The 16,951-nt window shown below is 40.7% G+C and overlaps 1 protein-coding gene across 2 annotated transcripts in view; it reads left to right on the plus strand.

Moving 5' to 3' along the window:
• Nucleotides 1-16,951, plus strand: part of LOC139114448 (LIM/homeobox protein Lhx9-like) — an 84,519-nt gene that overhangs the window by 47,594 nt on the left and 19,974 nt on the right. For both annotated transcript variants that reach the window (XM_070676193.1, XM_070676192.1), the window contains exon 3: nt 445-803. In XM_070676193.1, the coding sequence (XP_070532294.1) occupies nt 445-803 (359 nt within the window). The remainder of the gene's footprint in view (nt 1-444; nt 804-16,951) is intronic.

Consider the following 16,951-nt stretch of genomic DNA (forward strand, 5'->3'; position numbering starts at 1 on the left):
GCAGTAGCTATTTGCCTCGTTTCGCTTGAATTCAACTGTTTGTGCAACGCGGGTGTCACTCGGTCGTGGGTACCAATGACGCGACGTGTTTCTCTCAAAGTTTATGTTCACATTCTACAAAGGATCTCTTCACATACTTCTTTCAGTGTGTCCAAAGTTGTCCAACAAAGAGGTGTGAAAGGCTTTCTTAAAGCCCGGAGAAGAGATGAAAAGTACGGTTTTTCACACGCAGGCATACTTCAAAACTCACCCACCGAGTCTGCTTTCATGATATAAATTTCCCCCCTTTCTTCTCACGAGAAAATCTCAATTTTGTTTCCAACATGTTTGAAAAGAAATTGTGCAGCAATGCCATGTTTTCGCACGGTGGTCTTGCCTAAGAAGAAAACAGTAAAATAGATTTGACTTCTTTTTTTTATAGTTTTCTCTGACTTTTCCACACAGGCGTTTCTCTGTTAAAAGATGTGCCAGGTGTCATTTAGGAATTTCTGCCAGCGAGATGGTTATGCGTGCCCGTGATTTGGTCTACCACGTCAGCTGTTTCACGTGTGCGACTTGCAATAAGCCGTTGACCAGCGGCGATCACTTCGGCATGAAGGACGCCATGGTCTACTGTCGCTGTCACTACGAGACTCTGCTCCACACGGAGCATGCCATGGGCCTCAGCCCGTACCAGAACAGCCCCATCCCGGGCGCGTCGCCCCAGCCCACGCCCTACTACAACGGGGTAGGCGCCGTGCAAAAGGGGAGGCCGAGGAAACGGAAAAGTCCGAACCTGGACGTGGATTATCACTCTACTCAAGGTAAGACGGCGAGTTTCCATTCTCACACGATTTAAAAAAAATAAACCTAACAATTTTCAATAAAACAGCCACGAAGTAAGATGGACATTAATACTCTCAGTACTTGTATGCTTTGTCCACAATTTTCTTATGCAGTCCTGGGATAGAAATGGTTAATTTGAGAAATGTATTGCTCGTAATTTAATTGATTTTGAAATAAGAAAGAAAGTACCGTAGATATTCTAAATCACTCCATAAAAACATTGATATTAGTGTAATTGAGAATACCAGGGACCACAGACATAAACTGTAAAATGTATGTAACTGCGCGAGTTTGTGCACCACCTTTTTCTTTAAAATATTAAGAGTTTAATATTCAAGAGAAAGAAAGTGCTCTTATAATATCCACAATCATGTTTGTATGCATCCATCATAACACAAACTCTAGGACTCGGGACGAATTCCCATACTAACCCGTCCGACAGATGACACTTGTGTGCGACAGTCTGTGCTATGAAAGGTGAATCCGTCGCTGACACGAAACAAATGTCGACATCGGTCACATGTTTCGGTTTAAGCATCATATAGACTCAAACCTGTCGCAATGCCTTGCTGTGCTGGTTTGAATACTGTTTACATTTGCGACGGAAAAAAATAAATCCGGAATTAAGGAATTGATCAAAGATAAGGCGTTCAACGCTTCATCGAACGAAATTAAGACAAGGATATCGAAATCGCGACAACTGTGACACCGTTTTTACCGTTCTTACGGCCTAGAGATTCTGTTTTCTCCGGTTCAAAAGTTGAGCAAGAAAGCGATATATCTATACCACTCAAAGAAATCTCAGGATCTGACTCCTCAAAATTCCCACACAAACGCCATCCCTGTATCTCGTTATTTGTACACAGTATAGATGACTACACTTTGCATTATTGAACACACACTGTCGACAAATCAGTAACTATGACACGGTGATTTCTTTTCATCATCATGAAATCGAAAAAAAATGTCATTTATATAGTCTAGTCGTATATTTTTTTTGACAAGTTTATTCAGAACATTTTCTCATTTTACGCTTAAAGCCAAAAAGGAAAATCGACGGATGTGAGTTTTCTATGAAACGTTTAGTCATCATGCGTCGGTTTGTGCATTTGCGGAGTCCGTCAATGATTTGGACATTGGCTTTTTTTGATCTCACATTCGTTCAGGTCTATATTTATCTTTCATCGCTGCCAAACGGTCAGGGCTGATATCAACTTTTCGGGTGGACTCGAGTTGTTAGTATATTGTGTACGGAAACCACCATCACATACCTGTTACAAAAAAAACGTATTTCAGGCGTTTAGTAGGCCATCTTTCGTCCATCCATATCGTTGTTAGTTTCTGTTGTGTATTTGAGACTGAGAAAATTCAGGATTGTTTTTGAAAAAATGAAATATGAAGAACGGATGGTCTCCGTATGTGTTGGCAATATTGAGATTGACGCAATGAATAACTTTGTCCTGTACGCAACAGTTGTCTTTTTGCAGTCTGTACAACTAAGTGATGTTCCTATCCTGGTCACCAGTTGAGTTCTTTTTACGGATGTCGCAGACAGAGAGTTTAAATGGTGTGTTGTTCAAGTCTCGACCATAAAAATTACCGGTATGCTATAATGTTGTATGGGTACAATAAGTGGTACAAAATGTGTGGGCAAGAGCACAGCGTTGTGTTGTAGTACGGTACGTTGGGTTCTTTTGATGTGGAGTGTCGCTCAATATGTGATTATGGTTGACCCGCCGGGTCAGGGTGACAGCCTTTGTGGAGGAGGGGAAACAGATGGATTTTTTGTCGACAAAGGACGGCTAAAAGACGAGATGAATCGCCAGGGCGTTTGGGGTTTTTTGCTGGTGCTAGCACCGAGCTCCGAATGCATGCTTTGTTCGACGCTTCCCGCTCATAGTGGCAAAAACCGCTTGAAGTTTGTACTCCATTCCTCTCTCACCACCGTCGCCGCGAGAGCGCATTCCACATAAAACTATCATTCTGCTTATGTGATTAAAAACTCCCCGAGTGTCACTAACTTGTAGTGTAGTTAACCAATTACGGGTCGGCGCGGAAGTATTGTCACAGGCAATTCATCAAAAGTGACAGGCACCGAGCTAACATCGCCAGTTTACCCACCTTAAACGTGTGTACCTATTAATTTTATTACACCGTCTAATTGAGTCGTGCTCTCTCCGTATATTACGGGCCCTGCGTTCGTTCTCTTCGGAGTTGCCCGCTCGATTTCCGCAGAGGGAAGTGCTCGGTGTGTCGCGGCCACTTTTTCAATTTTACCATCTCCCCCAGCCCCCGGGACCCCAAAAGCAGCTGTAACCCATTTCTGGAACTCCCTTGGTCCGTCAAGTTTATACATATGCGTTGCATATGTTGACAGTGTCGAGTATATTTACGTTCATCGCTGGAAGCAACTGACTTGAACATCATGCTGCTTTTTCGAACTCGGCATTCAAATGTTTTTTGGAGGCCACTGAAAAAGAAAAAAAACTACTCTAACCATATTCGCATGTCGCGCTAAAGAACAATGTTTGTTCAAATCGGACTAAGCTTCGATTTTTCTCCCATTCAGCGAAGATAAACCAGTTTCAGCGTGGATTAAGATTCATTATACGCCATTCATAAGCAGATCGGGCCGATTTTCGTGCCCTTGCTCCCCTTTGTTTTTTGTCTTTACACGTTTGTGTGCGAATAAATCGGTCTTGGGGTAATACGTGGCCATTGAATTTTCTGAAAGGCCGGGCAACAAGGAGATTTCTTCCCCTACGAAAATAAGAAAAGTGAAGAAAAGAGCTTGGCTGTGTGTAGTTTGGCTGCTTTGGACGACTCCTCCGAGTCAGTCTTGTACTCGATACGAGCATGGACGGTTTTGTACCGCAAAAAAAGACGCTCACGACGTTGAATCAAGTTTTCTAGTAATCGCTCGATACGCGGCTACTCCATGGAATACTGTGATGTTGTTACTCGCAACAAGAAGAGTCAATTTAACGGCATAGTGTTTTCCAATGTATGCCGACAATGGGCAAGCCTAAGATCCTCGAAATTAAGTTTGGTTTTAATCAGTGCTGGCTTTTGTTGGTAAATTACGGTGTCAGATTGGGAAAACAAGGCCGCGAAGACACGCCGTCCACTGCCGCAAAACCGCCTTCTTTTAAACGAGTCGAGTTACGATACCCAAATAGTTGCAATTTTTCATCATTGTGTGATCAACAATTAAATCATCATACCTCTTATGGATAATATGGCATACCGGCTATAAGCAATAATATTCGTAATCATTGCGACCTGCCGTAAAGATGGGCCGTAAAATAGATAAATGTCGTGATAAGATCAACGCGAGGTGTAAAAATGACAGAAAGGGGGTTAAAATGGGAAACTGATGCTCCAGGGATATCGACATTGTCCGAGTTTCCTTTCTGGCGGCCCGGAGGAACTGGCCATTGTCTGCTAACGAACTTAATGATGGCATATTATGAGTAAAGGATGACCATTGCGAGCCGTCAAATAAAACAGTCACTTTTTCATCAATAATTCCACGTGCCGAGATGCGCATTAAAGGAGGCGAGAAGACCGTCAATCTTCAATCAAGTGGTCCTGGTAATTGCCTCAACCATCTTCAATGTAATGTTTTTTTTCTCAGCGCGGATGAGTAGCGTAAACGTGGGGCGTTGTTATCACATGGGGTCTAATTCCCGCCCCTCCCCCTTACAAAACAACACAAATATACAGAACAATTAATCAGTGAGTAACATCTTAATTTCCTTAGCGACTGTCAACTTTGAGGGGGGAATATAGTAGCAAGACACCCACCCAGTCTTTCTGGAAGTTACGGTGTCCGTACGCGTGCGCACAGCCATTAAATGCCCATAGAACGGGAAGCGGTCCCCTGAGATTTACTGGCCCTTGTTTTGTGTACAAAACACTTTCGTCGAACAAAAAAGAGCTGTTGAAAGACGACGATAAAGTCTGGCTGTATGTCAGATGCAACTTCCTAATGCGTTTGATGTACACAGCATGGCTGATTTATGTTCTTCTGTTGCCCAGCATCGACAATGAATTTTAAACATGGGTCTTGACTGGGTTTGAATCGGTTTTTTTTAAATCAATCTCTTCGCATGTTGATAGATATGAGGGAAATTGGAATTATCGGCTTCCTGTTTTACCAACCAGGCGACCTTCATTCTCATTGCCCGTCTATCCCAGATCACAACGTGCATAGTTTTCTTCAAGTTTCGGAGGTAATGGAGGCGGGAAGGGCTGGGGGGGGGGGGGGGGGTAAAAAGCACCTCAGCCTTGATGACAGTTTATTCTCAAAGTACAGTCGACGATTCAACGACCTTACCCGTCGCATAAAGAGATACGAAGAACAGGACAGCGCCGTTCAAATCGAACTTCGTCTTTTCAGTTCTAAAAGGACTTTCTTTCGGATACTATTTCTAAAATAAATTCAATACAGTAATTCCCCCGATAATAAATGTTGTTCCTTTGTTCTTTTGTGGGATATTTCCGAAAACCTTTTCTTGTCGACGGAATCACTATGTCCCGGATCCATACATACAGTTCTTTAAAAAAAACGAGAGTGGATTATTTCGATCCCACCTCTGAACAATCGGTGCAACGTTTTGCCGGTGCCGAGTGAATTCGAAAGTGTTTATTTTGCCGCTTTAAAGATCACAGTTGTCAATATTGGATCTGTTAAAATAACAATACTGGAATGTGTCTGCTATAGTCATTGTAGCCTTACACCGGCGTAAAATGACTGGATATATCGACATGTGATGGACGACGTTGAAAATTGATAGGTCAGTCCCATTCAGGCGCTGTAGTTCACACTTTCTGAAACAATAAATCAAACGGTTTATATTCGGACTTGTTACTTGTTTTTAAACGGCGCTAAATGCCCAAGAACTTGAGCTGGCTCTTCGGGTGTAAGAGACGATTACCATAGGCTTATCTTTTCCAATTTGTTTGCACACACGCGTATGTACTATTTATTTGCATTCGTAGAGTGTTTTTGCCGTATATCCCTCCGTAAACATGCCCATGGCTGTCCAACTTTACGCAGAAAAAAACACTTTCGTCTCATGATACACTCCATCAGCTCAGCAGAGTCTACGTGTACCGACATGGTCATTGTGATCACAGCTTCACACTCATGACTCATTCCATGCTTTTGTGGGCTTTTTGGAGGGGGATGGGGATTGTTTGTGTAGGTATATAAGAAATCAACAGAGAGCTGCCGATGATGACCCAGAATATAGAGACGGGGAAATGTGCACGAAAAGGCCACGTGTGTGTGTCTGCTTATATGCCACGCGCATGTCACATTCTGCCATATAAACACATTGTGTACAGAAAAAAGTGTATGTATTGGAAATGTACAAGATGCACCGACGAAATGTACAATGCTGTCACGTATCCTTTCCTTTCATTTCATTTATGTGAACAACAACTCGTCACAAAATAAACAGCAAGACCTTGAAACCTCCGTACGGAATATCATTTTCAATAAAATATTCATTGAAGCTCCATGAGCAGTTAATTTTGATACTTTTTCTATTATTTCTGTACTGTTTATCTTATAAACATCGTTTCTCTTAAAATTCCGAAAACCATCTCTGAATTTTAGTCCAGGTTAGATTTCATTTGTCAACAATATCATTACATAATATACGATGTGCTGTATTACAGGGCCAATAATAAGCATTTCAACGTCATTTCGGTAGAAGTTTTAAAATTTTCTTTTTTTCTGGAACAAAAGTTATGAGCATCTGTCAAAAGTTACAAGTCTTGGCCCTTCAAATTCTTCTTCGTGTGTACAAACAAACAAAAACAACATAAACAACGGCAGTAAGCTTTGAGCCTCAGTTCTTCCTGTTCCGGTAAGATCCGATAACACATATAACACCCGCGCCTGTATTCTGGGTTTCGCTCATTTACATTTTGCTGAGTCATCCTAGTCAAAATTCGATTATTTGAGGAAAAGAATAAAAAACACACTGCAGCATGAGTACACCTACCAATAAGTCAAACAAATATACCGTTTAAACGTTATTTTAATTTTTTTTCCTTTTTAATCAAACTTTTAAGTTAAATGACTCAGCAAAAACTAAATGAGCGAAACCCAAAGTAGATGAGTTGTATCTACAGTCATGTTATCGTCGTATAATTCAATACGCTCGAAATATCTAAGTACGGTAGCCAGGCCAGGTTGTGTTCGATACAGGCGATACATGCGCTAACAAAATGCCTTTTGAGTTGCGCAGTACGTCACATTGCCTGGAGGAAATTTTACTTCTCCAAGAATGGATTTTCAACTTCTCCTAGACCGGGAAGAGTTCGGTTTCCACGATGTTAGACAGGGCTGATGCTGGTAGCGATGCCTCCCGCTCGATCGTGTTACTTGGGACACCATGTCCATTTCAGGCCCACCCCAATATTCTAGTATTGCTCGCAGACAGCCCCAGTTAGCAACAGTGACGTTTTTGAAGATGATTTTCGGCTCCCGCCGTATGCATAATCTTAAAGCACGCCTGCGCAGTATGAACCGCAATTGTTGTGACATTTATTTTCACTACCTGCACCATAGAGTCTTATAGAGTCTGTGCTTACACCGGCCCTCGGAGTGTTTCTCCTGGGCTAAGCTCGTTAGACATGAAGGGTAAATACGATGACACCTACGCTGATCTTTTTTCTGAAGATACCAAAATGTCCCAATAATCTTGCATACGGTATAAAATCACCATGGTTGCATAGAAGCAAGTGCATGCATAATGTGGGCCCCGTCTAAAGTTACCCATGTGGGTAATTTTACGCGCTTTAAAGCGTAATCTGCCGTGAGTGGAAAGCGTTTGACGTTGGATTCCAGAGATCTATATTGAGCCGGCGAGAGACTTATTCCACGCTGCTTGACTCGAACTCAAATCCCTTTTCTATCGCAAACACTTCCGTTGTAGATGTAAAATCGCAGCGGGGGCGAGATTTCACTTATCGGGGTCTCTTGCCCAAAACTCCGCCAATAATAGGAGCGCGTCTGCCAGGCCCCAGGCTTGAAACTGTCCGCGGTGTTCAGCTCGACAATCCGCCGTGCCATGTGTTGTGTGATTATGTAAAGTCCAATACGGCAGAGTGGTTCTGATGAAAGCAACGTGTCGCATCCCTGTGTGGCAGTTGAACTTTAACAAAGGTCAAAAGTTTTCTGCCGAAGTGCCCGGTTTACGCCCCTCCTTCCAAAGTTATCGGACCGTCAACCCAACGGCTAAGCCGTCAATGGGGAAATTATGGTGATTTTTTCTGATTGAGTGGCACAGAATAACTTCTTTCAAATCCCCCCTCACCCGGCGTATTGGTCCAACTTTACAACTGAACTCGACTGGAATCGACTTAAAGTATGTGAGTAAGGGGATTTGAATTCCACCAGAACTTTTTTCAAACAGTTGTTTACCTACGAGTGCTTTCCCAAAAGCGACGTAACAGAAGGACAAATAGTTTCAGTGTTCCTGCGACTCTTTGCGATAAAAGTTAACTTTACAAATAGACATTATTCTGGGATTGGTTTCCCCTACGTAAAGTGAATGTTGACAACAACAAGATTATCACACACAGCTCGAAACAATTAGCAATACAGGCTTTCGGCCCTGCCAAACAGCAGACAGGCTGAACGTGTTGTCTTACAGACAAAGAGGTAGGATACAAATTTAAACGTTACAGCAATATTAGCGAAGATTGAGTATTCGATATATCGTTTCCTTACAAGCAACAAATTCCCCGTGGTTGCACAGTTTTGGTTCGACGTGTAGCTCATTATTTCGCTAGTTGAATAAACCAGATGCCACCATCTTCATACACCGGAACTGAATTTAAGTAACCAACGTCGGGGATAATTTGGTCAACGTCTGAGAGAAAAGAGAAAACGTGATTAAGATTTTGATCATATTTATCATTCACTGCAGGTTTATTAAGTTCTGGGGACAATGCAAATTCACTGACGAGTAATGTTATTTGCTATTTAGCGCTGAATCGGAAAATTCAGACATGCACATATTTTCGCCTCCATAGACAGTCGGTTTCCGCAGTGGAATAGGCTGTTTGGGAATGTTCAGACGCATCCGCTTATGATGCTTAGATACAATTGCAGATGGGAGATGAATGAATGGAAGGACTCGCTTTGAACCATGGGATACTTCGACAGTGACATGATGGATAAGAGAGAGAGTGTGTGTAAGATTTTGAAGTGTGGCTTTGACAGATGTCTGTCAATCAGTTAAATTGCCAGAAATGATTAAACGGGTAATTAGGTTCAATGCTCAAAATGGGCGAATGAGCCGGGGCAAAATGGACCAGAGAGACGTGTCGGGCAGACAATCAACAACCCAGCGGTCGGTCAGCGAATGGGGACGCGGCCCGAGCTGCGACTATTCGAACTTCTAGTTTTAGTCCGCCTTGACGGGGAGGACGTGTACCCTTTGTGGCTGAGATGGCGTGTAGTAAACTACTTTTCAGAAAAATAATCAGGATTACGGATTTTCAGCAAAGGACACCAAGGGAGCCTAATTTGTCAAGTCTCGGCGACAAGACAGCGCGGACGTCACGCCCAGCTTCGATTCTGAACAGGAAGTCCAGTCAAGTCAAGAAGAGCGAGCCCCAGGTTTCGTTATCAACACCGAATTCTTCCTCAGTCGGGAGTTTGACCACCACTCTCCCTCGGACGTTTACATTTTTTCACCCTGCATAGGCAGAAAACGCGGCATTCCGTTGCGTAATTGAACTTTTTTTGAAAAGAAGCAGCGAAGCTTGGTTGAAGTCAGTGGTCCATGAGTCAATGACAAAAACAGAAACATTGAACTGACAACGTCTTCTTTCAAAATAAATCCGAGTTATTTAGCTGTCCACTCATTCAGAAAGGAACAAGACATACCATCGAAGGCCGAGCATTTCTTTCAAAAAAACCACCGAAGTTCATTGTCTGCATGGCTCCATGGCGGTGATTTATTCACAGATTTTTGTCAGGGCAAATCTAAAAACAAATCTTTCCTTCGAAACAGATGCTTGTGAAAAGAATGCCTTGATCAGAAATATTTCATTTGATCATACACATACACACATACATACATTCATACAGACAGACACTGCATACACATACATACATACATACATACATACATACATACATACATACATACATACATACATACATACATACATACATACATACATACATACATACATTCATACTTACATACATACATACATACATACATACATACATACATACATACATACATACATACATACATACATACATACATACATACATACATACATACATACATACATACATACTTACTTACATACATACATACATACATACATACATACATACATACATACATACATACATACATACATACATACATACATACATACATACATACATACATACATACATACATACATACATACATACATACATACATACATACATACATACATATATGTGCATGGGACTACACATCTGAAACTTTACCCTAGAGTCGTTCAAGCTAATACTCTGTGCTACTTAAACATCACAAACGTCGCCGCGTTTTATGGTTGTTTCAAACAAAAGTATTTGACATATTGCTTTTCGCAGTAGATTATGCTTGAAGAATTGTATAACCTTATTGAACCGTTCCATCTACACAAATCCAAATCTTAACTTGTAGCTACCAGACTCTCAGGAGAACTCTGATGTTGATCTTAATGCTTATCCGGTCCTCCACTTTAATTTTGAGAAAGTGGTAAAAGCGATTTGTTACTCTACAAGATAAATTAATTTCATTCAAACAGGAGAGAATTTCTATCAGATTCTTGATTGCTTTTGCGGAATTTTATTAAAAGACTTTAGTATGAAATCTCGGGGCCGCTGGGATCAACAAGACTGGGAGTTTTACGTTCTATCTTGTGAGTGCGGCGACGGCTGTTGACAGATCAGGGAATGAGCATCGCTTTGGTGTTCATAATTGTTCTAGATCGCTGTGATGACTTTATAGATTGAAGTGATGGCGAGTGTGTCGAAAGGAGCTGCGTTGCGGCACGGGTAGAGGGCATGGTATGTCGAGAAGGATGTGGAGATGGCGAGAGCAACGGTAATACATGAGTATATATATATATACTCTATATATATATATATATATATATATATATATATACTCTCAGTCATCATACATACATACACACTGTCATACATACGCACAGACATACCCGTACATTCATCCATCCATCCCTCCATCCACATAGATACATAGATACATACATACATACATACATACATACATACATACATACATACATACATACATACATACATACATACATACACACACACACAACATACATACATACATACATACATACATACATACATACATACATACATACATACATACATACATACATACGAGAGGCGGACGTCAGACAGGCAGACAGAAAGAGAGAGGTGCGGTAAGATAGTGAATAATAGAGGGCGGATCTCGCTACAGATGTAATTGGAAAAAGCCGAAACTTGAAGAAACTCTGAAGTTTTGCGGATAGTGTGACTTTTGCAAATATGGAGAAGTACTGCGTAAAATGAGCATCACAGAAAAGCCAAAACAATCCGAGAGGGGCACCATGGGGGGAAAAAGTCACTGGAATTTCCAGTGAAACATCTTGTGTGCATACGTGTCCATAAGCCTATTATTGTGTCACACACGTGCAGCGTCAGATACTAAAAAAAGTTTGTTGCGATTGTAGAACGCGCGTGTGTGTTAATCCGTAGGCGAACTCTGATACCTTTCGGTGTTTTTTTCCTAATCATAATTTTACAATGGATCTGCCGCCACTTATCATCAATGAATTCATTAGCCACGGTTACTATAAAAGAGAGCTTTCTACATCATGTGTAGAATAAACGTTTACTTTTTCTGGTATCTGTTTTTTTTCTTGTGAAATTCTCCTTCCATACAAACCCATGGAGTTTGTATGATCAAGTTTTCCATTTATATGCCACAGGAGAAGGATGCGATATTGCATGATAATTAAATCCACTCGCACTCACTACCGCGCGATATCACTGACATTTGGGACGACTCTCCATCTGGACGCGAAATGATACATTTCTAAATTCCACTTCAAGACGTCGTAGGTTCTTTCTGACTGATCAGGAAACTGATCAATTCATTTAAATATGACGCTGTTTTACCTGTGTCTACAATATAAAACTCCGATACTGTAAACCGTCATTGAAAGGGAGACTAGGCAAATTAATTTTTCATGTTTTTAGTAAGAGGGAACATAATTAGAAGCGATGAATTATAAATTGACTCTAGGTTTTAAGAAGCTACCGGCACGGTAATATTTAAGTGTTTTACCGCCCTACCGCCCCCCCCCCCCACACACTCCAAATGCAATTATTTCTTATTTTAAAAATTATCAGCTTTGGGCCAAAATAGATTTGTTTCCTGTCACGAGGCGCATCACTCCGCTCGTCAAGCCTTTTGCGTCGACTCCTTTTTCCGTGAGTTCAAAAAAGTCCGGATGATAGTGTTCCGAACAAAAGTACAGATAGCAACAAAACTAAACGATTCGCAATATTGTGATCAGGAACAACAGACTCACAGGGATACTGTAGGTGAAACTGCTTTCTCTTTGTACCCACAAATGCCAAAAAATAGCGAGTATTTTGCAATCTGTATGATATGATGTTCTGGTAATTTCATACCAAATTTGTGGTTGGGGAAAATGGGAAGAAAGAAAGAAATTAAACGCATCTCCTTATCGCTTTTCCCAGAAATGAAGAGCGAGAAACAAACATCTCTCTTTTCTTGGCCTTAGCGTTTGTTGGTATACAACTATTTACGCATTTGAACGGATTTTCCTCGTTAAGTTGATGGAATAACGTTGTAAAGTTTGTTAAACTAGATATCAACACAATCGCACATTACTTGAATCCTCGTTGACAAGTTCAAATTCAAACTGAGGTTCGTTTTCAATGAGATGGCGAATTCGTTTTGGATGGTTTCGTAGGATGTACAGCGCTTAAACGGTGTCATCAAATGTCCATCCATAGAGGAAATCTGTGGCTTTAAAAAGTTGGTCTGCACGCAGTTCTATGTTGCTTCATATCATACAAACACATTTCAATCTGTAGTCAACTGCAGTGGCCCCCAGCTCTATACCGAGCACATTCTTGCTTGTAGTCATGAATACGCTGTAGTTAAGGGTCTTCGATTTGAAAATTTAATACTTAAAAGTACACGGCGATACACAACCTTATGGTTTATTCATGGTTTAAAGATATAAATGCACTTAATACAATTAAACACAACGACGTGAAGCTTAAATGTGTAGAAAGAGAAGGGCGTTTAACAGAAAATTTTGCTTTTGGGAGATCGAAATTTCTAAAATATTCAGGACTACGCGAAGTGTTTAAACAGGACCGCACTTGCCTAAGTAGTTCGCGTTTGAAATGTTTCCAAAAAAGCTTACAACTCAACGAAAAAGGCATATAATATAAACAGTATGTGAAAAAACATCTTCAACTTTCCGCCGTCTCACATTGTCTTTATTTAAAGCTTATCCAGACGGCCATTCTTTCCTTTTTTCAATTTGTTTTATCGCCTTTAAGGCAGTGTGTTGATTGAAACTCTAAACCACTCTTATACGCATCTATTGAGCGTTATTTATTTCAATTCTCGCATGACATGGCGTGTTGCCATACACCCGCGATCTCCCCTTAGACCTCGCAAATACCAAGGGCCATCACTCACTGTATTATTATCATCTGGCTGATTTGACCTCTGACCCCCGCATTTTGTTGACATATTTCGGTATTAATACTCTTGATTAAGCACTTAATTTGTAACCGTTCGGTGGGGTTTTATGGCTGAATTCCGAACTGATCCCGGCCGACTTAGCGATGCCAGGCATTGACAGAAATGCGCACATGCGCGTTAGAGTTCAGAAAATTGAATTTTCGGTGAGCATCCAAATCTTCAGCACCGTTCAATTTTTGAAAGAATAGACAAAAATCATCAATAGGGGAAATGTTGTTAGTATAAAATACATATCAAAGCATTTGAAAGCGTATTTCCTATTTAAAAAGCTCAAAAACTGTACCAATTTTGGTGAAATTTTGAATTTTTGTCTCAAAATTTTTGCGCGATATTTATCGTAGAAATTAACGCCACACAAACCTCATACTGACATTCCTCATACTCACTAACATACATTAAAGTCCATGGGAAATCAACCGACATGCATTATGACACTGTCCTTTCTCACTAAAATTCAGTCTCACTTTGTTGGCTTAAAAATGTCAGTATTTTTACCTCTGTTTAGCCGTTCACTGTGCCGGAAATTTGAAATCAGAAAACGTATTTTTAAATCAATTTTTTCTTCAGTTGTACTTTTAGTATTCAAATATCTTTATGGGTGTAGGGAAAAAAGAGGATTGTCATCCATAATAAAAAGCGCAGACATGCGCTTATGGTAAAAATTAAACACTGAAATCAACCCGGATGACATAAGTGCTAACTTTCATCTGAGCATCAGCTGTGATGCTTTCAACAAAGATCACGGTGTCAATCAAATTTGGGATTATTTCCAATTTATATTCTCCTTACGTCAAGAACATTTTCTCTCTTTCCGACTAGTGACATTTAATGACTTTTGACACCATTTGTCCCGCTAGTCACCGATCTAAGGTGATCACATTGTCGTGATGACACTCATGAATTTATGCCGCCATTTTTTTCTTATGTCTTAACTTCGTTCAATGCAAGCATAGAAGAATATCATTTATGCATTTCCTGTTCAAGTCCGCTTTTTGTCCGTTAAGGCGGACTCATTCACATGCTACATAATTGATCGTTTGTTCTCATTTCCACTCGAGGCTGATTCTTAACACATTTGCCAGCGGCTCTGTATTGCCTGAAAATCGCGGTTTGTTTTAATCTATACCAATACCCTGAAAGAGTTGTTTTTTTCTAGATTGCACTACTTCTTGTTCGGTGTTAACCCTACGCCAAGACACATTTACATATACACACGCGCATACACACACTTAATCATGGATCGGCTTATCTGGAAGCCGGGGGAAAGCGCCGAAGGGGCATAGTTTTTGATTTAACACCAACATGACATCTGGTTTGTTTCATCTACAGTGACAAAATAGAGGAGTTCTTATTCTTCTTAACCTCATTCACTTATTAAACCTAAGTTAAAGGCTTGCATGTGTGTGTGTGTATATATATATATATATATATATATATATATATATATATATATATATATATATATATATATATATATATATATATATATATATATATATATATATATATATATATATATATATATAATTGATGATATTGTGGATGCGGGCCTCATAACGTTGATACTAGTTATTCGACTGAATTTACCGAGTTGGGATCACCACAATGCACAAAAACATTTTGTTTGTTATTTGCTGTGGTGCAACCTCTCTGATCGACGATGCAAAACTTTTCATGTTATCCTTTCATCCATGGTTTATATGACGATCGATATCAAAGGAGGAAAAAACAAAACCAAGTGCCCCTTCCTCCTTTTTTGGTGAATGAACGAGAGCACTCCGGAACTATAAAATCACGAGCACGGTTCGGCGGCCATTTTGAATTCCAAGTACGGTAACGAGTTACGTGGTTTACAAAGCTCCTCAACTCCCTATTAAATATGCGTTAATGTATTTACCCATATTTTTCAAAACAAAACATGTCATGACAGTTCGTCTTAAAGTTTTCCTAAAGTAAAACACTGGCTGACCTTCTTGGAGACGAGGGCAAACTGAATAAAGGTTTTACAAGTTCAAGTATAACCCTACAGTTAGGAGAACTGTACAACTACTCCTACCCTGTGTTCTAGATCTGTCTATAACGGTTTGGTAGTCAAAGAGATTTTGGTTGTGTATGCATCAGGGAGCTCTGAGCACAACCAAAGATGCAGATTATCAGGGTGTGTGTGGGGGGGGGGGGCAAATATCCGTTTAACATTCCAGGGAGGGCAATCAGTTACGCTCAATGTGGCTGATCAAAACACAAGGTCGACTTTACAAACAATTGTTTATTGTCCAGACTGTGTCATGTCTTGTACGAATCTTCTTATCAAGTATTCGTCGTCTTAATAATCACTGACGGAAGAGACGTCCAAAAAGGTACACGGCAGAGGGGAAACAATACAATCCTCACATATAGGGCTGATCAGGACAACAATCAAAATGTCCGACCCTCCTCTCTCTCCCTCTGTGGTGTCTTCAAATCCCACCCACCAAGATTGAATTCACTGAATCGATTGGCATTCAAATCCCTGATCGATGGCGCGAACAATACCCCGTATTTGGCTGTCAAGTCGCAACACATCGCGGTCAATTTGCGTATGAACGCGAACGTCCGTATCAAACTCTGGCAATTTCATTGGCGTTGAAAAGTCGATAGTGGATTTTTTGTTATTGAAAGTGGAGCATTTCAGCCAAATGGGTGTCGTTTGTGTCCAATGTACGATTGTGATAGTGGTAGCTCAGTTTGCGTAAAAGAAGAGAACAGATGCGCACAGAAATATTTGTCATATACTTTGTATTATGAGAACGAAAGAAAATGCTTTGGACAGGATAAAAGTGTACGGCGCGTGTACATAGACTGAATCTTGTCCATTTAGATTTGTTAACAAAATGTTTATAAGGTTTTGTAATCGTTTGTTTGTTTGTTGTTGTCTTTTGGTGGTTCGGTATGTTTACAACACTGGGAAATCTTTTGGTTCGAGTTTGACTCCGGTTAACGGTTTACGATTTTAGCTCGAGCGTTGATGTTTCCCCCGTAGTATACTCGAAAAGTTTTGGGAGAGGAACGAGGGCTGACGGTCAGCCTGGACTGGTTCAAAATCACAGCTCAGGCACGCCTTTGTACCTCACGACAGAGAGGGTTCCTTGGGTGTTGCACACAGTTTGGTGTTGAGGGTGAGCGGACTGCTGCACCGGTCAGTGGTTTCTCTAAAGAATAGGTGAATCGATCGGTGAACGCGTTCGCCATGCTGTGAACAGTGAGACGCTCTGAATGCTGATGGCTCGATAGGTAAG

The sequence above is a fragment of the Ptychodera flava genome, chromosome 16 (genome assembly GCF_041260155.1).
Source record: "Ptychodera flava strain L36383 chromosome 16, AS_Pfla_20210202, whole genome shotgun sequence".
NCBI classification, from domain to species: domain Eukaryota; kingdom Metazoa; phylum Hemichordata; class Enteropneusta; family Ptychoderidae; genus Ptychodera; species Ptychodera flava.